The sequence below is a fragment of the Hippichthys cyanospilos genome, chromosome 2, assembly GCF_059441005.1.
Source record: "Hippichthys cyanospilos isolate Australia breed blue-spotted pipefish chromosome 2, RoL_Hcya_1.0, whole genome shotgun sequence".
Lineage (NCBI taxonomy): Eukaryota > Metazoa > Chordata > Actinopteri > Syngnathiformes > Syngnathidae > Hippichthys > Hippichthys cyanospilos.
In genome coordinates, this window is record NC_142370.1 from 26,221,942 (window position 1) to 26,248,507 (window position 26,566).

Consider the following 26,566-nt stretch of genomic DNA (forward strand, 5'->3'; position numbering starts at 1 on the left):
TTTTAAATAATACAAAAGAAGGGGGCGCTGCATGAACATTTTTGGGAACCACTGTACAATATATCTCAGCTACAGTATATATTGTGTTCATTTTGGTTAAATCTGAGGTGAAAAACATACGTCAACCAATCATCGGGATGCAAACTTTATTCAAGAACTTCACAGCCGATAACATATTATGAATATTAAGTTTAAAAACAAAAAAACCCAGTAGCTTTTAGTGTTAACATTAAGACAGTTTTCTTTTCCAAATCCATGAGTGTCGTGACAAAGTGACAGCTGTGCAATATAAATTCTGACTAATAGTCCCTACTTGTGTTGTGTATTTTCTTGCAATGAAACAGTTGATTTGCGTGACAAGCAAGGCTTACAATTAAACTTTTGCATCTAGCATGACAAATGCAAGAAAGCAAGCATGCCATGGGTTTTGAATGTCATCAAATGTTATCTTCATAAAAACACAGTGATTGAGACTGCTTACAGGTTCATGGCTCTATTGTGAAAAGTAAATACAAGGGTCTGATTTTATAATACCTTCATTTACAAAAGCAACATCCATCAGAAAGCTTCGGATAAAGAATATAAATCTTCATTTGGAACATAATTGTAAAACACAGGTAAATCTCTGAAGGTTATGTAATACTGTAGTTAAGGCAACAATATAAATACATAAAGCAATATTGGGATTTTGTAATAAGATTGTAAAAAAACAAAATTCTAATCTCGTTCAGTCAGATCGGAGGGTATAAATTTGTACATTGGCGCACCTTTGGATATAAAGCCCTTGCGAGAATAAAATTATCGTAGGACTATTACAGGCTTATATATTATCATTTCAAATAATTGTATGTAACATACAAACTGGTCATTTGTGCAACATAGTTGCATTATTAAATATCTATTCAGCCAAATGTTCTACTGAAGAATGTGTCCAAGACCTCAAGGATGCAGCAATGCTAAGACTTTATAGATGACAAGCTAGCTTCTTCTCATAAATTGTGATGGATTGCTGTTTCGTGGAGCTGATGTGTTGTCTTTTTTCTTCAGCAAAGATGGAATATGCTATTAAAGCTGAATATATACGCACAATTCACAAAGCACAGAAGCAACACTACATGTTAAATAGCAGAAGATCAGCAAGTTCCTCTTCTAGGTTGACTCTGGTACCAAGTCATACCTGCAAAGATAGAAGACTTGCTGAATGGTTGGCAAATTTGAACAATCCTCAACGTTTCAAAGCAATTTCAAACTTTACCACTGTGTGACACCAGTCTTCAGGTCAATTTGGTCCAGGTCTAGCTGCAGCTACGAGCATGAAGGAACTTGGTGAGAATCACTTTAAAACACGGTAACCTCATGTGATGGTGTAATTTAAACTCATTCACTGCCATTGACGGCCATAAGTCTCAAAGATGCATTTCAACCGCATTTTTGAATGAGCTAATATGTATTTTTAAACGTAACTATGATTGCGCAGTCGTAGACTTCAAAGATGCAGTTTATGTGTTTCCAATGCACAATGCCTCCCGCCCCGGCACTCAAACACACACACACGCACACACACACACGCACACACAAACCCACACACGCACGCACGACGCATTACCTGTCTGGTTAAAATGCAACAATGCTTTGTTTTTGACTGATGGCTCACAGATTTTTCAAAAAGACTGATAAGACCATGTAACCCCAGTTGATTGCATTTTGATATTATGATTCTTTTTATGTCATTAGGGTGCACATATTTTTTTGTGCAAGGATGATGTTCCTACCCTTGAGTGATTTACCCTATGAGTGATTTGTTAGTTACTTAAATTAGCAATTGAACATGATTTGATGATGATGTTATGTTAATTTGGGGTGTGACGTGATTTGTTAGCAAAAATAAAGTTAAAATAGTAACATAGGGTACAGTAGTAACAATAGTAATGCTTACTTTGCCAATAAGCTCCCTCTCTCTGCTCATGAAGGAGACACTGTTCTTCACTGATAGATCCAGCTTCCTCTGTGCTGACTCCTCCAAAGAGAGGTCAAAGTCAAATCTAGAGAAAGGAGATGGCAGAAGTAGCATCACTGAAACTGAGCATACCGTTGAAAACAACAACAACAAAAAAAAAACACACGAGCTGCTTTCAATCGAAATAATTATGTCGGCCTGCCCAATGGCAGTAAACTTTTTTTTCGCGCATAATTCCAAAAAATGTATCACGTGTGAGTCCGTTTGATTTTGCCTGATTGTAACAAAACAGTGCGGCCAAGCTGCACAAGTTAAAATAGTAACGCTGTCACGGTAGCAATTCTTATTCCGCAACGTCTTTGCAGTAAATGAGGGCGGGGTGCCCAACCCCAAAACAGAGTGGTTTCAACCACAGTGCAAGTGAATGTTAAGTGAAATTCTGTGATTCTTATGCTTTTTGTATTTTGACTTCAGTAAATGTCATCATTATACCACTTTCACAGACAGGATTCATTAAGTAGTTACGGCTCAAACAAGACAAACACAAATCAAACAAATGAAAAAACAAAAAAACAAATCAGGACTATACAGTTTTACTAGAGTAATTATTTTTCTAAAATATAAATAAATATAAGACATAGGGCTGCAGGAACCTTTAATTTTGTATGAAAAACTCTTTTTTTTAAAGTAGGACACAGTGACCCAACCTGACAGAAAAAAATTGCACAAAATCCAGTAAGCATGAAGTATGGTTAAGAATGCTAGACACTGTAGGTTTTAATAGGATACAAGAGATCTGTTTTAAATGGTGAATAAGAATCCATGTATAATAAATCTGTTTTAATGCCTCACCTCTCGTTAAATTCTGGGTTGAGGTCTCTTTTCTTGGTGGCAGTTCTCCTCTTTGTGGTTCCTTTTTTGTCAGGCAGCAGCATGAAAGTAACGTAAGAGTCAGCTCCGTCTTTGGAGCAGGCAGTCAGGGCTCTACAGGTGGATACACAGAATCTTCATCCGCAGTTCTTTGTGCAAAGTACAAATGAGATATCGCATGTGGCGAGACAAAGTTAGACCTGCATGCATGGACAGTAATGAAAAGCCGGTTCTCCTCTGTGGAGTATCCAATGGTGAGCTTCACCTGACTGGAAAAATTTGTGGCATCACTGCCCCTAAAGACCACAAGTAATTACGTGTTAATATTTTGTATCATGTATCTATCATATTATTTACATATCCTATACAGTGATCCCTCGCTTCTTCGCCTCGCCTATTGTGCCCTCAGTGCATCGCAGATTTTTTTTTTTTTTTAAAGAAACCAAAAAGAAAGCTATTTTGCGTGAGTCGCGCTGCGCTGTGAAGGTTTCCTGCATGCCAGACAGACAAGTGAACTATGAATGCACATGCCACAGGCACCCCTCGGACGTCCAACTACTGTAGTGCACATATTTACTTAAATTTTCAATTATTAAACCTTAAACCGTAACTGCGCAGTTATCCCTTTGCACGCTTTCTAGTCTCGCAAAGAGCCGCGGCTATATTAGCGGCACCCTAACCCTAACCCTAAGTCTAATGAATGTGAAGCCTGTAAGATGACCAAACATAATGACCATTCGATCTTACACTTGAAATTTCAATTTTATTACAAAAGAAATATTGGTAAGACATTTACAATGCCCTACAGTAGCTGCTCTATTCGCATCTCTGTCAACAGCGTATGTGACTTGGGGAATCACGGTTCTCGAGCACACCTACAAGACACGTGATGGGCTCCCAGCGTGTCCGTAGCAGTTGGGGCGGAAGTAGATTACTACTCCTGTCCAGATTGGTCGACTCGGAATGGACTAACTGTAGGGCATTGTAAATCTCTTACTGAGAATTCTTTTTTTTTAATAGTTTAAGCTTTAAGTAAATGTATGTACTGCAGCAATATTTGTCTTGAACATGTAAAACACAAATGCTTTTCACATTTTAAAAAATTCAGGTACCCACATACACATGGGTGAATTGGTTACGGTCCCCATTAACCAGGAAAAACAAGGGATCACTGTATATAATTATCCTCACATGGTGAATCCGGTTCGATGTTTTAGGTCCAGATGGGAAGGATCCCATCTGGGAATGACCGTGTCTCCGATGCTGTCATTATCCCCCGGGGCCCTGCGGCACACTGCCAACTGAGTGTCTAAGATCTGCAACATGAATGCAGACAGCACAACACCTTGTTACATCAAATATGTTGGGATCATATTTGCAACAATGCAAACAGTAAAAAAAAAAAAAAAAAAGATGTTTTTGCTATATTTCCAGGTGAGCCCAATAGGCACACCACAAAGAGCAGATCTCACATAGATAATGCTCTATTTTGAAATAATTAATTTAACAATATATTTACTCATGTGATTTGCAGTTTTGAAGCATGTTAAACAACAACCATGAATATACATCTATTCATCAAATGTAACATTTATGAAATATTTCAGCAAAAGGCATATACCACAATTCCCATTTAAAGTATCTCTTGTATAATCTGCATGATAACTAAGGAAATCATGTTTAAATTACCATTGCTCTGAAGTAACAACAAAATAACAACAAATGATAATTGTCACCTAAAATACAGTATTATGTACTGCGGTGTGTATCTGAGACTAAATACGCAGGCAGCGTGGACAGCACCTTGAGAGTCACCCTCAAAAGTATCTGGCTCTCAGGCAGAGCTCCGTCCATGGCAATCCAGCGGTCCAGCACCAAGTTCGGCTCAGCCATCACCTCTCTGAGCGGCAGATTTACGGAACCGAGAGCCTGACCCCAGCTGTGAGAAAGCTGATGAAAAGCGTACACGCACATTCAATGTAAGAAATTGTCAAGCCGAGAAGAATGATGACTTTCACCTTCAGTGTGAGTGTTTCATCTCTGGGATCGCGAATCAAGAAATGAAATGCTTCATCCCATCGTGGCGATGTGGACCGCTCACAGACCTTTGCAAAAAGACATTGACATAGTTAGGCAATACAGGTTGGGCTGCGTTCACACATGCTAGTCGTTATCTTACCTTAGTTCGGTGGGATACATTCTTTAGAATAACCTCAGCTCCAACCTTTGGCTCTTTACCGTTTTTTTTCAACTGAAATTAAGAAAAGTTTTAAAAAAGTGCGTTGAGGGAGTTTGTTGAATAATTTAAACACCTGGACAGATTCTGAGATATCATAATTAAGGATGTAGTCCAAACAATGACACAGCATCGATTCATCTAATTTGTATTAGCTTGGCTGAGCGGAGGCCCGCAACCTTGACTGGTCAACAGCCAATCGCAGGACACATTGAGACATAGGGCCATTCCCACCTATGGGCAACTTAGATCCTTCAGTTAACCAACTCCACACGGGGAGACCCGAGCCGACGTTCAAACTCAGGACTTTGTGACTGTGAGATAGATCAGCTAACCAATGTAATGAAATAGCAATTATAGTTTATGATATTCATGATAAATTTCTGGTTATTAGCATTATTCTATTCAATTATAACATTTACACCATTGCATATGTAAATGCAATGGTGTAAATGTTATAATCTGCAGACCGCAGATGTAGTTGTACACTGTAGAGCTTAAAATTTTGCTGACGCTCCATCCGTAAACCTTTTCCTACTGTGGTTTGAGATCAAAGTGATGATGTCATCTTACCGGTAGGCCGTGAGCACGCTCCACATAAACAAAGAGCATGGCTGCAGATGGCACGACTTTGTTCTGGAATGACTGCTGCGATTGGTACTGCAGAATCTTTTAAAAAAAAAGGTGGTGGGGGGGAGAGATTTATTCACAGTGATTATAAGACAAGATAAGAATAACAAGCAAAGTGAAACAATCCCCCAATCCATGACGTTCCTGTGTGCGAACAACACAAAAACACGTGCTAAAAACTGATTCCCTATCAATGATATCTCATGTTATTTTCAGTCCTACCTGCTCCAGTCTGGGTAGATCGGACACCCTGGGCAGCCATTCTAGCAGCAGGTGAACTCTACCGGACTTGACGTCATTCAAAGTATACCACTGGAACAACAACCGCATAACACTAAATGGAATACTACAAAAAAAAGAAATGGGCAACATGCTACTTACCGTATCAATGAACTGTCCACTGATGATATCGCGTAAATTCAGTTTGAACCTGAAAAGAGACAAATCAGTGAGTCCTGTTGAAGAGAGCATTGCGACTTGAAAAGAGAGGGCTCACCTTCCCAGGAAGTCATCTTGATCAATGTCCTTATCAAATAATTCAAACTGGATCTCTTGGCCAGGTAGCTGAGTCAAGATAACCTAAAATCAGCAAATAAATTGGCAGCCGTTTATTTGACGCGATATGTCACATCATTGATTGTATGACGTGTGATTTGAACCACCCAAGCACACATGACAGGAAAAAAATAAATAAATAAAACAATGAGAAAGACAAAACCTCATAGAGTTCATTCCAGACTGGATTGAGGTTCTCTTTGATGGTGTGGCTGCGGAAGGTCATACCACCCACGCGGATCTTGACATAAGGGTCGCTCTTCCCTTTGACCATGCCCCCCATGAAGTTGTCCTTGGCTATCAGGTTTTGGGCCTCCAGCAGATGGATTCGAAGCACTCCCTTTGAACAAAGTAGGCATCGCTGAAGTATCATGAGTGAACTGCTGTTCGCCTGTGCTTACAAACTTGCATCTTTTACACTGGATTCTTTGGTATTTTGCCAATATTTCATTTTCTGCAACTAAATGCTAAATAGACCATTTTTGCATGTGGAATTTCAATCACTCTTACTCAGAGATCCATACTCAAACATCCGTCTAGTTTCTAAAGTCGCACTACACCCTGGACCGGTCGCCAACCAATCTCAGGGCACCTATACAACAGATACACACTCACTTTGATGACGTCACTGAATGGGAACCTGACTTCTGATAATCATGTGCTAAAATCTATCGACAAGACATTAAAACTGATCATTTTTTCATTGTCTTAAAAGTTGCTCCAAAGCTATAAAATTTTTATTACCTCAGTCGCAAACTCGGGGTCGGGAGTGGTGTGTTGTGGGCGTGAAGGCGGAGGTTTCGATAGTCCACCAGGCCCCATCGGGTTTAGTTCTGATGTGATCCGCCCGTGACCAGGACCTGATCCAGACGCTAATGGGCGGGGCGACGGTGTGGTGGGAGTTGCATCATCACTTAGCCATAAAACCTTTTGACATACAAGAGATTGTCAGTGGTGAATGTTAGTAAAGGATGCCGTGAAGGCACTCACATTGGTCAGGTAGAGAATTTTAAGCTCCATGACGTAAAAAAGTGGACAAAGACAGCTTGTATTGCTTGACAAGTTTAAGGGATATTTTGCCCATTGCAAAGCATTCCAAATAACTGTGAATTCAGGACACTGAATAAGTATGCATGTACTGAAAAAGTATGAATAATAGCCATCAATATTTTCTTCTTTAAATCCGATTCAACGCCTTGCTGTATTAGTGTCATTTTCAACAGTTGTACAAGTACCCTTAGAACGATTTTGATGTAGATGCGGCTAGCAGAACCCGAATTCTCTAACTGGAACCACTGGTCCATGGTGAGATCAGGGGACCCCAGAAGGCGAGTCAGAGGGATGGTCAGACTGCCCAGTGAGAAAGCTCTGTCGTCATCCTTCACCTGATTAGACACACGAAGCGAGAACAGCATGAGAAGCAATGGTAACCTCCACGTTGGTGAGTTACAAGAACAAGAGAGAGGGGGGGGGGGGGTCAATACGTGTCGAGGGATGAAAGTCAGCAATCACAACCCTTACTTGAATGTCAATATCTTGTTTGCGAGGATCCTGAATGAAGAACGTAAAGGCATCCTCCCACACAGGGTTGTTGCAGCCATAGCAAGTCTGTAGAGGAAATGAGTAAAATTTTATTTTGTTAAACAGGTTGATCGTCTGTTACAATACAAGATATTCAATGACCTTGCTCTCTCTGGTTGTATCCTGAATGGATATTTGCACCACTGGGCTTGGGTCCTTATTGCCTTTTCTCATCTGAAACATGACACAATCATATGACTGTGTAAAAAATATTGCGTGACAGAGACAATGGTCTTACGGGCAGCTCGTGAGCCTGATCGAGATAGATGGCCAAGATGGCAGCAGATGGTGGATCTGCGGTTCTGCTGGTCAGGTTCTGGTTTCTCTGGAGTACCTGGAGAGCAAATGACAATAAGGAAGAAATAAGAAGAGCTGGGATAAAAATGCCTTCAAACACATTACATACATTCAGCTGTTCAGTGTCGATTGCCAGCTACCGTGTGAGTTAAACTATTTGCGGGTCGTTTACATCGTTCGCCCTCAACCACCTGATCACGTACTGACACTTAAATGGGGAACATTTACCACTGGGCCACACAGAGAGACCGGTCAGGGCACGGTCGACTCCAAGGAACAGGCTTAAAAGTTTACAATTGTTGAAAGTTTAATTATATTGCTTTTCTTTTGTTAAAAGGGATACAATTCTGTGTATACTTAAACTGTTTTTTTGTTTTCGTTTTGTTTTTTAATAGACAATGGACATATTTACATCCGTCATATGAGTAGTAGTACAGTAGTTTAAAAAAAGTACGCTCACAAGATAATAAAGTAAAGAAACAAAGATATTTTGCAAGAATCTTGAAAAAAAAAAGGAAAAACAGCCTAATGATAAAACAGAGGGAGAAAAGTCAGGCATCCCAATTGCTACATGATTTTCACATACTAAGTCCGTTCAGCAATTTTTGATGACAGACTTGCAAATGAGGCGAGGAATGCTAGACCCATTTTTCAAAAGTGTAAAAAATGCAATCACATTTTTTTTTAACTTGAGAGAGTTGTTTTGAAGCTTTAGCAAGTTTGAATTTCACCTCAATTTTTACTACTATCTAGTACAGTGTTATTCCCCAAATTAATATATTCCCTTTTGAACAAAGTAAGACATGAATCAAATGTTATGATGTAATTATCTCTTACATATAATCTCACCTCAGTCAACCTGTCAGCAGAAGACAGCAGAGAGAGCCACTCCAGTCGAAGGTGAACGCTGCCAGATGGGACATCCCTCAGATTGAACCACTATACACAAAAAGAAATCTGAGTCACATAAACACAACACACGTTACTGTCCTTTTCAATTGAGCTTTCAATTGAAAGGAGAATTCCAGTGTGGATCACAAGGCGTTACACCAGAACCTCGTCTGTTGTCACATGCTAACATCTAACAGACGTTTTCTGAGGGCATTCGCTTGAGTCAAGGGGACACAAAAACAACCAAACACAAAAGTTATTAGAGACAACTTACATCATCCACAACTCTGGCTTGTTTGACAATATCAAGATCCACCTTCACTCTGAAAGAGACAGGGGAAGCTGGATGAAACCAAAAGACCCTCAAACGCATTGTCAGAGACCATCAAACATGCCATGTGATGTGAGACGCACAAACTAAGCTACCTGCCCAGGAAGTCATCCTGGTCTGGGTCTTTGTCAAAAACCTCCACTTCCAACTCCTGGCCAGGTACTTCATGGACAATCACCTGACGCACGCACATTCACATTAATGGACATTAATGGCCAACACAGATGCAAACAAACACTCACAGCAAATACAGAGCCGCACACATCACAATAAGATGGCAAATGGAAAAATACAGCTTAACTCTGTTCAATAATTGATAGTGAGTTTGGGTTGAATTCTTAAGCTGTAAAAATGCTTGTCCCCAACCAAAGGAACAGACACGCATTCTCACGAAAGAAACGTTTCCGCAAAGACTTGCTTATCACAGAAGTTGTGATTTCCTGTTTCCGATGAAGATCGAATCTCTACTAAACTGTTGATCGCTGAAAGTGGGTGATGTACGCAAAGTCAGAAACTCACTGAAACATTCACTAAAGGAAGTCAAAGCAGCATCAAATATACTATTACTTTTGAATTTTACATTTGATGAACTGCGCATGGTTAGCCTGGAGATGCCGCATATCTCATGTTATGGCGGACAGATATTTATTCCTTCCTCACATTTACAAAGCTCTTAAAAAAATGTCTAGAATAATTGAAATGCCACCGAGAAGTGTTGTCGACAAACGGGTTGTTATTTCAACTTTTGATTCAATTTTTCTGACAAATTGGTCATTTTGAAGATACCATGCAACAAGAACTCATTATATGCAGCAAATAAACGAAAGTACAAACTAGAAGTTCCCAAAAGGGCAATATCACAGTAACCAAGAGTCATGTAACGTATTGCTAAATACTTGGTCATTTGTACAAAAGAAAAAAAAAGGTGGGGCATCTATCTGCTATCTGAACAGATCACGACATTATCTAAGTATTCTCAGAAGGGTTTCAATGTCTGATTGAAGATTCCACAAGCACCGGAAAACGAAAATCTAATCGTTTCCAATTTAATGTCAGTCAAAATCTCTTGAAGCCAGCTGGTATGTGCCAGGGGGAGAGCATGCTTCCACTTAAATAAAATGAAGTGCCTCACCAAGTTATAAAAAAAGCCAGTAGTCACTGCCAAGCCACTGGTAGATTTGGTGCTGAAAGGAAATGGCAACCAAAGAGGGCTGTACATGGATCCAAGTCAAGATCCGAGTATTACTGATAAAATATAGAAAATCTGAAGACAAAAACAACTAAGCACAGAGCAAGACTAAAATAAATGCGTGTGGTTTGCCGGTGATTGAATCGGCCGACCAATTCTTGGAAGTTGGCAAATGGTCATCCACGTAAGAATGTCTAATCCGCACCAGGCTCTTAGACGGGCAGAATTGGGCGGTAGAAATAGGTGATTGTGGACAATAGAAGCAAGAGTTGATGGCTCAATTAAGCCATAACCCTTGCGGAACTGTGTCCAAATTTTCAGAGCACTGAGGACACCTTTATCCCGAGAGACATCGTGCACCTTAAGCAGCAGCCGTGTAGTAAATGAGCCAAATTGGAATAATTAAAAAAGAAAAGACAGCGAGTATATGCATTAAAACAAGGCTTCAAAATGGTGAAAAATAAGGCTGTATTATGGGCATATGTGCTGAACGTGAGAAAATCATGCCCTGCTCAACTGTTGATAGTCCATCAAATACCACAACACGGACCTGAAAAATTAATGCTACTTTGTCTATCTCTTTTCTATCTTTTTTATGCCTTGTGTCTACAATAGTAAAGTTGTGAAAATATATATTGAGTCTCAATTGGCTGGAATATATTTTTATTTATTTGCTCCTTGTTATTTTTTCCTTTGCAGTAGTATTAGGCAACATAAAAGTTCTTCTTCGTTGAGTCACGTTAGTGTCAACTGTTGTTTTTATAAAAACTATTCTCTACTTCTGTTATAGTGTAGTGTTGTTAGTATGCTTAGACACCCGTATTTTGGACAAATTACAGTCTGACTGCGGGGGCAAGCCGCACAGAGTATAGAATCCGGCAAAACGCGTGCTAAAATCCGCTCGTCTCATTTCCACGAGGAGTGTTCATGCGTCAAGCCCAAACCAAGCTTATAGCAGCCTCACCGTTTCTCGTTTCTTAACTTTTTCAAATAAAAAACAACACTCTCACCTCATACATCTCCCTCCACTGTGGATTCAGATTGCTGTCAACATGATGTGAGGTGAAGATCTGCGTCCCCACACGAAGCACGGCGTAGGGGTCAGATTTGCCGTCAATCAAGCCCTTGATGACGGTGTCCTTAGCGGTCAAATCCTCAGCCTCAAGCAGGTGGATGCGCACAACTCCCTAAAAATTGCAACAAGACAACAATTCTAGTCTGCCACATGGCATTCAGGTTATGCGTTTGTCGGCAACGCGGATTCCACCATCTCCCCGGGCCATGTGTTACAGAGACAATTACCCTTGGGAGAGGGGAGCGGAGCTGCGCAACTTGCAGGTCAGCCACCAGAGGAACGGTGAGACGGTTGGGAAGGACCAGTTGGGAGGCTATTGCATCCATTATCATAGTGTCCGACATGGCACTGCAATGAATGCAAGGATGATGTTGGGGACAAACAGGGAGGGGACACAGACAAAACAAGGAAGCGGCTATAGACATTACGAATAGTGGCAATAGCGGCCAACTTTCGCTGGCCCTGAACAGTGACAATACAATATTTAAACTGGCATGTTATTTTCAGCCATAACAGTGCCTGAATTGTATTTTCACTCAATTTGAATTGCGAAAAATTAGCTTGTCTCGGTTCGGATAGCTCTACTCCCGTTTAATCTTTTAGAATTACGTACATACATTCATGCGGATTCTGCATTATTTAAAGACAATGAACCATGGGCCTTCAAACGAATGAAGTCTTTAAATGAGGTGGGCGATAAAGACAAACAAATTTAATCCAACAAAACGTTTTAACATGCAAGGCTGGCATCAACCTAAATTTGGATTGATTTAAATGCCAAAATACAGTGAATGACATATTCACTTGAATATGTCTCAACAGTTGAGACATACTGCACAGTAGAGCACTTCATCAAACTGTATATTTGGTAATGACAGTAAGTACCATGAAAGGAGCAAAATATTAAAAATACTTCTCACGATGGTGCAGTAGCATTTTTGCAACTTGTTGTGAGAGGTGAAAAGTGAATTTGTCGACTCACTTCAATCCAGGGATATCCAACAGGTTGGTCAGACCAGTCCAGTTGATGTCCAGTTTCTAACACACAATGAGATATAGAATGCAAATAAAAAAACACCTAACCTTTCTGTGACAAAACACCAAAGATCAGACAGGCTAATCGCAGCATAGCACGGAGTACTACTCAAACACTTTTATTAATATTTTACAATATATATGGTTGGCATTTATTGTTGCTTTTATGGCTAAATTGAGGGAAAGTTAATAGAATGCAAACTCACAGGTCGGCGGATGAAAAACATGGTGATGGCTCCAACTAGTGGAACGTCTCCAATCAGAGGCTCAAGAATCACACGCAGCTTGCCGTGGAGCTTTGGAGAGAAGCACAGGGGTCAGTCACTAAGCTGTAACGTTAGCGTGAAAAAATATTCATCCATACAAAGGTGACTTGAGATACAACCGACAATTTAGTTTTTACTTTTTTACCACATTACCTTAACGTAGCTTTGCTTGCTTACTGCCAACATTTGAGGGACACCATAGACGGGACTTGCAAATAATATCAGTACAGTAGTACAGAAGTAAAGATATTTGAACGTGCAACAAAACTTTAGACACACTAAGACAGACAATATAACAATACTTAATAAGGCCTATATATTACAGCAGGTTACTGGGTCACTTGCAGTTAATAGACATGAAAATAAGATATGACACACCCATTTTGAGCTGCATGCCTACGGTCATTCTTTCAATATTGTTGTGTTGATATTGCATGTTGTCGAATAGACTATAAAAATAAAACACACCAAAATCAGTTGAAATGTTTATGTATATGTCTGCGCTTTGCCTTTGAAGAAAACGTTGCCCTTGCCAACATGGCCGCCAACTCAGTTAGCACATTCAGTGCATGGCATATCTAATGTCATATCTGTGCATAGAATAGTCGAATCATAGGCTTTGTCTTTATGACCGTATTATTGTGGCCCTGGTGTCCAAGCCACATACTCGAAGAAAATGGTACTGCGTATTACATTGCAATATATTAAAGCGCCACTGTATTTACATACCTGAATTCCTTTGACCCCAGCTTTGCAGAAGTACTTTTTAATTTCTACGTTGATCTCGACATCACCAGCATAGCTGCAGGGAGACGCATGTTTAAATAAGTAAAGCATCTGATGAAGTGGGATTATGACACTGTTTTATCTTAAATAAACACACACAAACACATTTCTTCAATTGAGGGCCACTCTCATTGTCTGACTAGACCAACTGGTTTCCTACTCAAAATAATTACCTGAGGTACAAATCTAACATGACTTGTCTCCTGTCGTGTTCTGTGTGAGCTTTCACGCCAACCACTTTTAAAGCCTGTCAAGACAACAGATGCGATTACACACACCAAAGACAAACAGTATAAAGAAGGGGGGACAAACTCATTTTGGCTCAGAGGCCATTGAGGAAAATCTATCGTCAAGCGAGTCGCACAGGTAAAATCATGCTATATACGATGATAAACAATTTGTGTTAATTATATGTTGATTTTTTGGGGGGTCCCAATTGGCTACCAAATATCGGGGGTCAACTGTAAATATATTGTCAAAAAGTCCATTTAAAAGAAATGAAGAAAAAGTCAAATCCCCGTAGCCTCGTTTTGGGTCCCCTATGTATCACAACATTACACGAATTTCACGAGAGTTTCTATGATCTTTTTTTCATTCGCTCAAAAAATCCATATTGTGTAACAACACATAATAAAAAAACAATTAAATACGATGAAAGACAAATATCCAGAGAAAGGGAAGCGCCCCAATCAAAATCTGTGGTTGGACAACTTCTTTGCAAGGAGGGCAGTAAAAGAATAAAATGGTGCTGGTCTCATTCTGGACACTCGGTCTCACTCATGTGATGATATATGTTAAAAAAAAAAAAAAACTCACGAAGAAGAAGTCATGACGTTATGTCAAATACATTGGCGCCATGTGCTAACAGCCGAGCTGTCAATAAAGTGGATTTAAAAAGATATACAAGAGTGATTGTTTATAATACAACGGGGACCAAAGCTGAATGTTTGGTAATGGCCCAGATGGCGACCCATTGGGAATCTCTTCTGGGCGATCATACCTGCGCTGAGCAGTAGCACCACAAAGCTTGATGCTAACACTAATGTGAATGTTCCTCTTCCTGTCACAAGCATGTCAACTGGTGACTTCGGCTTGCAAACTGCGGTGTTGATTGTAAAAGTAAGATTTTTTGCAAATTGTAACCTTCGTTGTTAGGTACAAGGAAGATGTAATAATGTGAGTTGTGTTTGAAAGATGCATGGGGACCAATCAAATACCTTGTCTCCTAGGTTGACCTTGGTGAAGCTGAGCGTTTGTAGATGGATACTGGAGGCTCGGATGGCTGGAGCGATGGTCTCCAGGAGTAGCTTTTCCAGGAACTGACCTATGAAGGGCCATGCTTGCTGTAGAATCTAAACAAAGAAAATTCATCAATTAAAGCTAAATATTCAATATGCATTGTGTACTCTGTGTGTTCAAAAGGCATTAAAATATCCATCCATCCATCTTCCATAGCCGCTTATCCCCACAAAGGTCGCAGGCGCCTATCTCAGCTGGCTTTGGGCAGCAGGCGGGGGACACCCTGAACTGGTTGCCAGTCAATCGCAGGGCACACAGAGACGAACGACCAATCACGCGCCCAATCACACCTAAGGACAATCTTTAGTATGTCCAATTCACCTGCCGTGCATGTTTTTGTGGAGCGAGAGGAAGCCGGAGTGCCCGGAGAGAACCCACGGGGGCTCAGGGAGAACCTGCAAACCCCACACAGGAAGGCCGGAGCCAGGTGGATTTGAACCGAGACCTTTGAACTGTGAGGCGGACGTGCTATTCACTGCGCCACCGAGCCGCCCTGCATTGAAATATGCCTTATTTAAATAACAAAATTCGCTGTTCACAGGCGATTTAGGATGCACGCTACAATTCTTCCTGTCAATTGGCTCTCCGATGGTCTTTATAGGTAGCGAAGCCAAATGGTGTTAATTTCCCAATTAAATCAAAGTAACTTGAATAACACTAAGAAATGATAATCTTACATGTATGTAAAAGCCTAAGCAACTATCCACCCACACACAACGGCAAATGGTAAAAGAGTGGTAAATATACGCTGGTTGTTTCCATTGCAGCTGCTAAAAGGTTGTCAAACAGAAAACAACCTGAGTGCTGCTCTCAATCATCACCACTTCATTTTGGGGTCATTGAGCAAATGAAATGTTCCCCAGATAATGCGTTTATTCAAAAACAAACAAAAAAATGCAACTTTCAGGTTTGCATCATCAAATCACTGAGAACAACATGAACACGAGAACAATGTTCATTTTCTAAAAAGCTCCCGAGTCCAGCACACCGGTGTTAACGTCAGCATTTGGGTGTGAAGTGTAGCGTGAGGCCACTGTGGGGCTTTAACGCACCACTGACCTCCATTTCCAAACTCCTCATGAGTCTGCAGTCATGGGGATGCTTTCAGTCTACTGTGTCACACGGGCACCGAAAATCACAAGACACTTGTGATTATGCAGCGGGGACCATTTTGTGTGACTATGAGCAAAATTATCTGTAAAGGCGGAACGCTAGAAGACTAAATATGAAGAGGAAAACGCTGCACTATGAAAATCACTTTCACACGATGTACTGTAGCTCTTTGACATTTGATTTTGTCATATTAAGGACACTTTTCAGTATTAGTATTCACATCCACATTTTGCCTGTGTTGATCTGAGGTTTCTGCGCTGACAGTGAAGGTGAGACATTGTTTCAGCCGCTCTCCTGGCAGCTTAATTACACCAGCCAATACTCTGCACGCTGCACTGATGAAGAGGGTGTAAATAAAGGGAGCAGGGTCATTGAAAGTCCACAAAAGCATTCTTAACTGAGTAGCCTGTAACATGTGAACTTTTCAAATTATTCCGGTGAAATATGAAAGTTGAATGATGTGCTAAGAAACAGCAGAATGTGCTCTATCCGTTACGGACTGTTGTCCGGCATTGCCCAACTGACTAAGCTATCAGCTATTCCCTGGAATGGTCACCAGTCAATCACAGAGACATCAAAGACAGACGATCGTGCATACTTACATTCATACTTACATGGGCAAATTTGAGCCCTCGATAAACTAAATATGATGCATTTTCCCGGAATGTGGAGTGAAACCTGAATACGTGGAGCTGTATAAGAACAGGCTGCAACCTCCACACAGAAACATTGAAGCTACAACATTGTGTACAGCACTCCACTGATAAAGGATGTGACATTTGCTTTATTAATAAATAAATAAATAAATAAATAAATAAATAAATAAATAAATAAATAAACTGACCTTATTCAGCCACTCTGCTTTTTCCACATCTGGAAAGTTGACCTGTGAAGAGTTAAACTAAGGTCAGATATGAATTCACAGACAGGCAAGTGCGAATGGATCAGCAGTTCTTAGCAGAAAAACTGGGATGACTCTTGAGCAAATGTAATTCCTCAGTATGGCTGCTTTGAATATAGTGAAAATGCCAAAGCGCTTATTGTTTGAGATTTGTAACAACTAAAATTATTAACTCCAAAAAAGTGTTTTCTTTTTTCTTTGGCTGTTAATGCATTTTCACAAGTGGGTATAGAGGGTAAAAAGGAGAAAGTTGATGAAGACTCTTAGAATAGAATAGAATAGAATAGAATAGAATAGAATAGAATAGAATAGAATAGAATAGAATAGAATCTCTCATCTTTGCAGGAAACTAAAGTGTTAGGGCAGCAGTACGTCTTTCAGTCGTACGTTCATATATTCAATACAACATGGAAATTGAATGTACTGTGATATAACAAAGAATCACACAAGGACAGTATGTGGCAATGTTGCTCAGTTCATTTGCAAATGATTAAACCAACAACAATCCAACATCATTCGTAAGAGTAGACCTGAAATGTTGTAATATTCCAATGATGAAGTGAATGATGAGTTATACATTTTAGTTTGCTGCACTCTGGTTGGCTTATTGATAAACTTGTATGACTGTTTTGAATGCTAAAAAGCTTGACGCTTGCAGCTGATTCACAACCCCACTGCTCTCTTTTGGCTTTTTAGCTTCATTATCACTCAGTGATTAATGTCATTTTTACGCTAGAATAAAATGGTCAAAGTGTTACTGAGGAATACCGTATGCCTTTTAAATAAATAGTGTCTATGAGTGACTGATTTGGGTCAGAAATCCGAACATCGAAGTCTTGTTAACTCGCTTTGTTCTTGACCATAACTGCTGTAAATACTTCACTGAATGCTAAAATGGCGAATGCTCATTTTTGATACAATTTGTCAAGGAATGATGGCATGAGAGTGAAAGAGAAATGGTCGGAACTAGAGCCAGAAACGCACTCTGAAAGCGATAGATCACACTGTAGGCGACGAGGGATTTTGCACCCTTGACACTAGATGTTTTACAACTTGACAACATGTGCACCCTTTTGGGCCCTGGAAAAGGTCCAAGCAGCTACTTCAGATTTCAATAATTAGCCCTCACGGGTGTGTTAGAGGAAGATACACCTTACTGAGCTCATGCTGTTACCCTATTATTTGTCACAGTGTGTCTAAGATACGTTGGTGGAGCGCTGCTGTCTTTTTCTCTCTAACACACGCACGCACACCAACAGAGCCCATCCTCTCAAGCTCTGTCCAGATATGGTGGTCCTCGGCTCACAAGTTCAGGACCTGCTCCATGCATGCATATTTTTCTTCATGTGTAATCTCCAAATCTATCCTACTCTTCCTTCTGCAAATCTGACATGCGAGATCCGATTCAGTTCGGATGAATTAACCAGGCATACTTGATTAGGGGACGAGACTATATTAATGCAAGCTTGCCCGGAGGTCCTATTTTAAGTTAATAATTACTCAATAAGCGATGCACACAGTGGGCATCGGGCGGACAAAACTGCGGACAATGGCCACGGCACTGAATTTTTTCATACAGTCCTTACCCAGGGAGGCAGTTCCCGTTTGAATCGCAAGATCTTCTCCGTGGTGAAGTCCATCTCGTTTTCCAAGAGATACATGGCCGCGTTGAGCCTCCTCGCTTTATCCTGCCGACCGTGCTTCCAGCCCATGTAGACCATGAGCCCGAGCAGGACCACGGTGATGCTGAAGCCGTAATATCCAGCCAGGTAGACGGGCAGGAGCGCGCCCAGGCATTTGGCAAAGGACCACAGGGCGCCCACCGCGCGCTCCCCTGCGGGGGCTTGGCCCGGCGGAGATGTCCGGGCCGCCCCCGCCGTGCCTGCGCTCATACCCGCCTGTCCCTCCTCCTCCGCGGACGGCATCGCACCCACGACCCGTTAGACTTCTACGCGTCCGACTTCACCTCGCACCAGCTTCGTTTTCGCCCCCTCTCGCTCTGCAAGCAATTCCCGACGAGTTAGCTCATATAAACACGAAGAGATGGCCGCTTGAGTGGCAGCTTCCGTGGATTAAAACATGATGCGATTCCGCTCTTCGCTCTCGACTCGGTTCCGCAGAGCACCAAAACCGACCAATTCGCGTTTGGTGGACGTGTCTTCTACAGGCAGCAGTGAGCTTTAAGGGCGGGCTCTCTGCTCCCAGCCCTCTTTCGCGTCAAAACCGGCGGATTGACGCTAAAATCCCACGCTTAACTCGCGCGCACGAGCGTAGCACCCACGCGCGGGCCGGGCAAGCAAACCAATGGGCCTAATAAACATAAAAATAATCATGCGAGCACACGCACACATCCCCTCAGCACCTGGGCTTGCGACGGCAGCCCGTCGTCTTTTACATAAGAGACATGCTGCCTGCATGCACAAGCAATCATCTACTGCGGCAGCCCGCTGAGGACAACATTTAATGCCAATAACCGCAGTCAACTAATGTATGTACCTTTTGTACACCTTTACATGCAATGCAACACAAGCTCTCTTACTGACTGACAAGGTTGTCAAAGTTAAATGTTTATTATTATGTTTTTCTAAATTGCACGGCATCATAGCAAGATGGTATTTTATGAAGCCCGCAAGAGGTCCCATGCCATCAAAATCCTACTTTAGCCATTGTTTAATGCACATCGTAGGACAAGATGATTCTGTGACCTGAAGAACAACAATGCATTTGCATCCTGTTCAAAGCTAAAACTTGACAGACGCCAATCTCAGAAAAGTTGGGGAAGAGACTGCTTTCATTTATTTTGAGAGAAACTAAGTCTTTTGGATGCAGAATCGTGCTTTGTTCTGGCGCATTTTGTGGAAGGTGATGAATGTTCCAACACGCTAAAGGTATTTAATTTATGTAACAGCCATGCTGCATGTGCAGAAAAGATTCCGCTTGGGACTCCTTTAGAGCACCTTGTTGTCAGGGCATGCAAGAGCCCAGCGACATCCCAGTGTGGTAAGCAACTTAAACATGTAGTTATGCGCTGGCATGTGAAAAAGTAAAAAATGTTCTTTAAAATAATACATTCCGTGGACCGTGACATTCTATAGTTAATATTGTGTTTGTGGAATATGAATTAAGCAGCAAAATTCATCCGTTTTTATGCATCTTGCAGGGTGGCCATTTTGCCGTCAGCTGTCAACTGAAAAGGGGTTGCTCGAGTAACTACTAATCAGGGCTCAGTTTGCTCACATCACAGGACCAAACTCAGAGAACATGTAAGCAATCATTGGTCATTATCCGAGCCTAGGAACTATGATGTCAAAATCAGTTGACAGCAAGTGGCAAAATGGCCGCCCCCTGAGATGGACCAAAAACAGGTGGATTTTGCGGGGTCCTTGGAACATAATAATGTAAATAGAACTTGTTGACTTGCTCTCTAAGTGGTGTGTTTTTGTTATGAAAGATCTGTGTCCTAATGTGATGTTTACGAACCTGTAAAATGCAAATAAATCACATCACGGGATGTGAATGCTTGGCCATAGTTGTTGGTCATAAAAGATAGGACTACCTTCACTAGAGGTAGGCAAGGGTTGAGTCTATTAATAGTTACTTGGATGCAGGCCAATTTGTCTATTTGCTCAGAGGGTGTAAAGTTTTAGAAGTCCTAATACAAACATGAGCATGGTGATCGCCTGTTCAAGACAGCGCACAGAATTTCTAGGATTTGTTTTGGAGAAACAAAACACGCAGCAAGGGAAAATAAACTAACGTACAGACTGAAAGGGAGGAATAGACATGCATATAGCAAATGTATTGAAGTTATTCTATATCTGCAGATTTTATAAGACATATGGTGTCTAGCTCATTCTAATTCTTACTAGATCTATACTATTGATAGCAGCATGTATAGTAGCAGCTTCGTGCAGTCTAAGTTAGTCTTCATTTACCCACAATTAAAAAAAAAAACCTGTGACAGAAGAGCCAGATTAAGTAAACCAGAAACCCAAATTTGAAGCATTGAAAAAGAAACCTCCAGCGTGCAGCAGACATTTTTGTCTTGTTAGGATGTTTTTGCTGTATCATTCAAATATGAGGGTGTCTTGTGAAAGTTGGACTAAACAACTACTCACATGCTTGCCATTGCTTGTCAGCTGAGGAACAACAACCTCATACACGAGAAGCAGAAGCTGCAGTCACGGGTGTCATGATCACTGGTCACTTTTGATATACAAGGTTTTTTTTTTTTTTTTAAAGTGCAGCACTTCAACATGTCTGCCTCCTACTCAAAAGAGGTTCTACATTCAGAATTCACCTTGGGCCCGCATGAGCTTTTGCAATATTCAAACAAAGATGTGAGCGTGAACAAGTTGTACAGAAAATTGATGCCTGGCTACAGCGTACAGAGCGTAAATCCTTTTTTGCGACTACTAAGAAGAAAAGTGAATCTTGTTCGTCCAGTGCATGCAACTTGTCAGTGGTGGGCAACTTACAGTATTTTGCCGGTCCGACGTTCGTCAGAGGCCTGCCCATCTTTCCGTCATTTTCTCGATGACCGGTGAGGGAAAGCAATGTCATCACTTAATAATCTGGGACCACTGCTGCCAAGATACTATGCAGTATTTTAAGTAGTTACTGTGCTAACCATTCAGCGAGCTGAGGATTCCAGTACATTACGTTTAACAAAGTGGACATGAATGTCATTAAACGATCACTGTACACACTTGGTAAGTCAAGTCGTTCGGAAGCAAAGCAATTATTTATTATACAAAATGACGGAAATCTTACTTTTGATTAACAGGTCAGACTATAATAGACATTTTTTTTTTTGTAATTCTTGATTAAAAAAATTGGTTCATTTATAGATGAAGCGACAAAAATTAGTCTATTAAGAAGCATCTTTCAAAATCAAAGACAATTGCAATTTGCTGAGGAGCAGGCCAAGACCACCAAAAGCAATAATTGTCTAAAAAAATCCTGCTGGGTGTATGAAAATAGAGCAATGATTTATTTCCATATATACAGTGTCATTGCAGTTACCACTGGATATTAAAAAAACTAATAAAAAAATGTAGTTTATGTATTTACTTTGCACTGCTTGGCATTCAAGTACCACTCAAAATACTACCAAGACATCATACAAGCATGCGATCGTTTTTCATCCAAACCTTTAATCAAGATAGAAAGAAAAGTTCAAAAACCTAACCAAGGTTGAGAGAACAAGAACAAGAGCGCAGAAAAATCTGCGGGAAAATCCAACATGCAGCCATTAAAATCAGTCAGATGAGGGAACGCTGATTGGTATCAACTTTCAAGTCTCCGACATGAGGGCTCCCCGGCGGCATTCTCCACCTGTCCGTCCGTAAGCTACGAGTGCACGGCTGGCTTTCCGGGTCAGAATACTTGGACCACTGTCTTATTGTTCTCCTTTTACACTTTTGTCTTGGAAGAAGTGTGACGGAAATGTGAAAATAACAAGAGATTCGTATTGCTCACCTGCGCATGCGCTTCTTTCTCCACCGCGTAAGAGGAAACTTTGGGAAAAGTACAAGTTTAATTAGCCACGCATAGTCAGTCAAGAAGGACTCCTATTAAATAACGAAACATGTTTTATTAAAGAATCCCGCCATACAATGTGCAGTGACATAGACTCCAGGTATTTACAATCTCGCTAAGTTGCTATCTGACGAGTTAGCACAAGGTTATTTCGTATCATAGATGGGACAAAATCCACAAACCTTGGCTAGCATGGCGTATCGTTCATTCTGAAAAGACTCAAATGCAGGTCAAAATTGAGTTACAATACTAAACCCGTCAATGTAAGCCACCTCAAGTTGTGTCATAAATAGTTGTGTCGAGGGTGATGTAAGTTTGGTGTCTCGTTCCAATTTTGGTTGGTTGTACAAATTCTAATATGGCAAAGACTTAGTAATGTAATAGGAGTTCAGGGACCAGAGTTCAAATCTACCTCCTTCCAGCCTTCTTGTGTGGAGTTTTCGTGTTCTCCCCCAGCCCACGTGGGTTCTCTCGGGGCACTCCACACACGCATGGCAAGTGTATTAGACAAACTAAATGGTCTCTATGTGTGATTGGGTGAGTGAATGGTTGTTTGTCTCTGCGTGCCCTGCGACTGGCTGGCAACCAGTTCAGGGTGTCCCCCGCCTACTGCCTGGAGTCAGCAGGGATAGGCACCAGCAGCTTGCGACCCTTGTGAGGGTAAGCGGCTCTAGAAAATGGATGGATGGATGTACACACGCGTGTGTTTGTAAACAAGTAACAGAATCACTCACCGTTGTCAACTTTAATGCGGTGTGGCTGTTTTTAATATAGCAAGTGGGACCTGTATTAAGTATGACAAATAGTACAGTGCCGTGTCATTGAAATTATTTTAGTTTTCACAACTGTTGCCGTGCACCTTATAGGACGTAATATTTTGGCGATGAAACTTCACTTTATGCCACACCTTTTCAACCTGGGGACACCTTCACAAAGTGGCTTGCCATTTGTAATTGCTGGCATTGTCCCTTCACATACTTACACAGGATGAATTTAATGGAATAGTAAAGCCCCCCCCCATGGAATTTGGAGTTGTATCTTCTTCATGAGTTGGCTATTCGTTCACTCAATTAAGGTGAGGGCAAATGACTCCAGAAACTTTGCAGCCACAATCTGGGCAGAATTATCTGATATTCCCTTACTTTTCAATTTCAGGTCTTCCAAAACCGTTTTTAAGTCCTCCACCTTTTTCCTCAAACGTCGCGTTTTCTGATGAGTGACCTTAAGTTTTTTTTGGAGGGATTTTATCGTGTCCATTGCAGTGTCAAGCTTCCGCTTCACCTTATTGGGGTTGGGGTCAAGACAGTAGTTGTGATCTGGTAATGCGGTTGCTGTAGGGGGTCTGACGTCTGGTACAGGACATACATTTCTGTCAGGCAATGGTTTTCGGGCCTTGAGTTTCTGTTTGGACAAGTGACAAATTATATGTAAGTCAAAATCAAAATTTTAAGATGCATTTTAAGACTTCTGTTGATAAGCATCTCATTACATTCAGAGGTGTGTTCAATTTGTGTGAAAAATGTTCAGCACCATCAGTGTTTTGGGATTCATTTGGGTTTGCAGACGTGGAGCATTTGCCGCTGCAACATTTATTCACAACAAACTAACTTTGGCACCTAAATCAGAGGCACCCGAACTAGTATGTAACATGTCAAGCTTTGTGAGGGGAACACACTGCTGCTAAAAAAACAACTCACTGAGGAGGAGTTGTTTACATTTAGAAGCACCTATGATGGGCACGATGGAGAGCAATCACGGAGGCGGCCACGTGGCCGCTATGGAAAAAAAAACTGGAAAAGACTGGGGCGCAATTGTCATATGCAGCAAAGCATGCCTCAAGCCAAGCCAGCGCTTCCATGCTGAGCTAACGGTACATACTTGTGCTTTGCTACTTATATGTTATTCATACTGAGTTTCTGAGTTAACTTTGTACTTTTTTGGGGCGACATTCGTGTCGACAGCAAACTAAGAAACCCGTTTCTACACCGTGCACATGACAACAAACGCTTTGAATCGCTATTGCGCGATTGACACTGTGTGCAGACGAGTAGTATCGTGGATAACCCGTCTGCACTTGTATTTATTTTACACTGTATTTGTTTACCGTGCTATTCATCGCGTTACGGGTTCAAGTCCCGCTCGTGAATTTTTTTTGTAATTTTTTTTAGAGGTTCACATTTCTTGCAGACAATTGATATGAAATTGATCAGCTTTGTTTCGCGTGTGTATTGATGAACAGGTCCGTTAGACAGGTCAACAATTTCCATGTTGAAATTGTGACTGGAGTGTGAATAGTGATCTTTGTCATGAGCGTGCAGTTAGGAAACAAAAACATATGGAATCGGGACCCAGATAATATGGGAACCAGTTGAATTGAAACACCGGTTTCTTTTTACAAGTCACTAACATAATTCAAGCAAAACCTCAGTAATAGGATTACAATGGATTATCCGAAAATGGCTACGATGAATATGCTTCCCAAAGATGTTTTATTTCTTACAGACTTGCATTGCGAATGAAGCATCCTTTCTGGATAACCAAATAATCCCAAAGGACGCGTTTTTTGTTGTGTTGATTAATCGCGTTTACAAACCTTTTGAAGATATGCAGGAAATTTAAATACGCTAGGTATGACGCCTTGTCTGAGCCGATTTGTCTGACCAGTTCGGTCGAAGTCCGTCTCCAGGAAATGGTCACTACAGAGTAACGTGACACCGGGCACCGCTGAGAAGTTCTTCCTCCTCAACGCCAGGACCCATTCCGTGAACACCTTTTCATCCTTGGGGAATCTGTGAAGAAAGACTCCCAGTCTTAGACGCAACAAGGGACAGGCCATGCAGACACACGAAACTTAGTGGGAAAGAAACATTTGAAGTCCCCACTCATACCGATGAAATGTGCACGGAGAACCTTTCCCGGATCGATTGTTGCAATTGTACGCGACACACTGTGGCATCTTCGCGGAGGGGGCAAGAAAAAACTGTGAAAAAGCCTTAGAGATATCCGCTGACGTTCGAGGTAGGCGCGTTTATAACGTGTGGCAACGCAAAATGGACGATGGCGCATTTCCGGTAACACCCCCATATTTCCGGCAAGGTAACGCTACCGGGAGTCCAACTACCCTCGTCTAATTAGAGACACCACATATGACAAGGACTAAAAGCCATTGCCACTGCATTACGCGTCAATGTTATTTGAATTGTCTTCAGATGGAAGTCGTCAATTTGGTGATAATAATTCCAATTCATTCGTTTTGGATCAACCCTTTGAGATGAACCATCTCGTTTTACTGGGGGTCCAACATACAAAACACTAACCAACCACAACTTATCTTTTCCCTGTTACCCAACCCTCCCCATCCAAACATAAACAATGTAAAAGTCCACAGTGCATGTCAATTTAACGGAACTGAATGCTCACCAGAAAAAAAGTAAAAGACAAAACATGAGTGGACAAATCAGCCACATACAGGCTGTAATATTCAATTGTTTCTTGGGAAACAGGAACAGGTCAAAAATGGATTAATACAAGTTAAAATAGATGATTTAAAGAAATAAAAGAAAATGATGGATCTAATTCAATCTGACAGATTATTTCAATCAACCGGAGTTGTGTAGTGGAAAGGCGTGTCGGCCATTTTCCTTCTAAAGTGTGCGGAAATTTAAAGACAGCGTTGCGGCGTTTCTTAGGTTATGTTTTGTATTGAGATGATTTAGAAATTGTTTCAAATGGAAAGAAAAGCAGATAGAAAAAAATTAAGGAATACATAACACTAAAAAGATAAACTGCAGCCAATGAAAGTACCATCTATAAATAGGTGTGAACCAGTCAAGCAAATCATACATAATGCAATGATCTGTCTGTATGGGCATCTCAAAACGAAGCTAGCGAGGTTATTATAAATTATGATAATAAACTTGTCCCCGGTGCCTCGTCCCGCTGGTATCCGGGGATCTCATTTTTGGTCGTGACTTTAGGTGAGGGCAGGAATGTAGGTTGACCACAAGCCCGGC

The 26,566-nt window shown here is 41.1% G+C and overlaps 1 protein-coding gene and 1 pseudogene across 2 annotated transcripts; both read right to left on the reverse strand.

Annotated features, from left to right (window-relative positions):
• Positions 1 to 129: 129 nt before the first annotated feature.
• On the reverse strand, positions 130 to 19,357 carry esyt1a (extended synaptotagmin-like protein 1a). The gene is made up of 31 exons (XM_088407773.1): positions 18,599 to 19,357; positions 16,956 to 16,997; positions 14,917 to 15,051; positions 13,873 to 13,946; positions 13,643 to 13,715; positions 12,854 to 12,943; positions 12,595 to 12,650; positions 11,840 to 11,960; positions 11,548 to 11,724; positions 9,444 to 9,526; positions 9,292 to 9,340; positions 8,976 to 9,065; positions 8,068 to 8,163; positions 7,932 to 8,003; positions 7,770 to 7,856; positions 7,484 to 7,633; positions 6,993 to 7,175; positions 6,412 to 6,588; positions 6,190 to 6,272; positions 6,075 to 6,123; positions 5,916 to 6,005; positions 5,637 to 5,732; positions 5,007 to 5,078; positions 4,846 to 4,932; positions 4,631 to 4,777; positions 4,019 to 4,143; positions 3,028 to 3,123; positions 2,810 to 2,941; positions 1,937 to 2,042; positions 1,256 to 1,305; positions 130 to 1,177 (listed from the first exon to the last, which is right to left on the reverse strand). The coding sequence occupies exons 1-31, from the start codon at positions 18,935 to 18,937 to the stop codon at positions 1,150 to 1,152; spliced, it is 3,255 nt and encodes a 1,084-aa protein (XP_088263899.1). The 5' UTR covers positions 18,938 to 19,357; the 3' UTR covers positions 130 to 1,149.
• A 4,189-nt stretch (positions 19,358 to 23,546) lies between these two features.
• On the reverse strand, positions 23,547 to 25,598 carry LOC148428032 (THAP domain-containing protein 2-like; annotated as a pseudogene). The gene is made up of 3 exons (XR_015868077.1): positions 25,442 to 25,598; positions 25,147 to 25,342; positions 23,547 to 23,954 (listed from the first exon to the last, which is right to left on the reverse strand). The product of XR_015868077.1 is annotated as a THAP domain-containing protein 2-like (transcript).
• Positions 25,599 to 26,566: the final 968 nt, after the last annotated feature.

Bases quoted from the DNA above. Each gene is read 5' to 3' on its own strand.
- esyt1a (XM_088407773.1), bottom strand. From the start codon at position 18,937: ATGCCGTCCGCGGAGGAGGAGGGACAGGCGGGTATGAGCGCAGGCACG. The intron at 5,079-5,636 runs GTAAGATGACAT...TCTTAATTTCAG, and splicing joins AGCGTGCTCACGGCCTACCG to TTGAAAAAAAACGGTAAAGA. The intron at 2,942-3,027 runs GTCTAACTTTGT...ATCCACCTGTAG, and splicing joins ATTACTGTCCATGCATGCAG to AGCCCTGACTGCCTGCTCCA.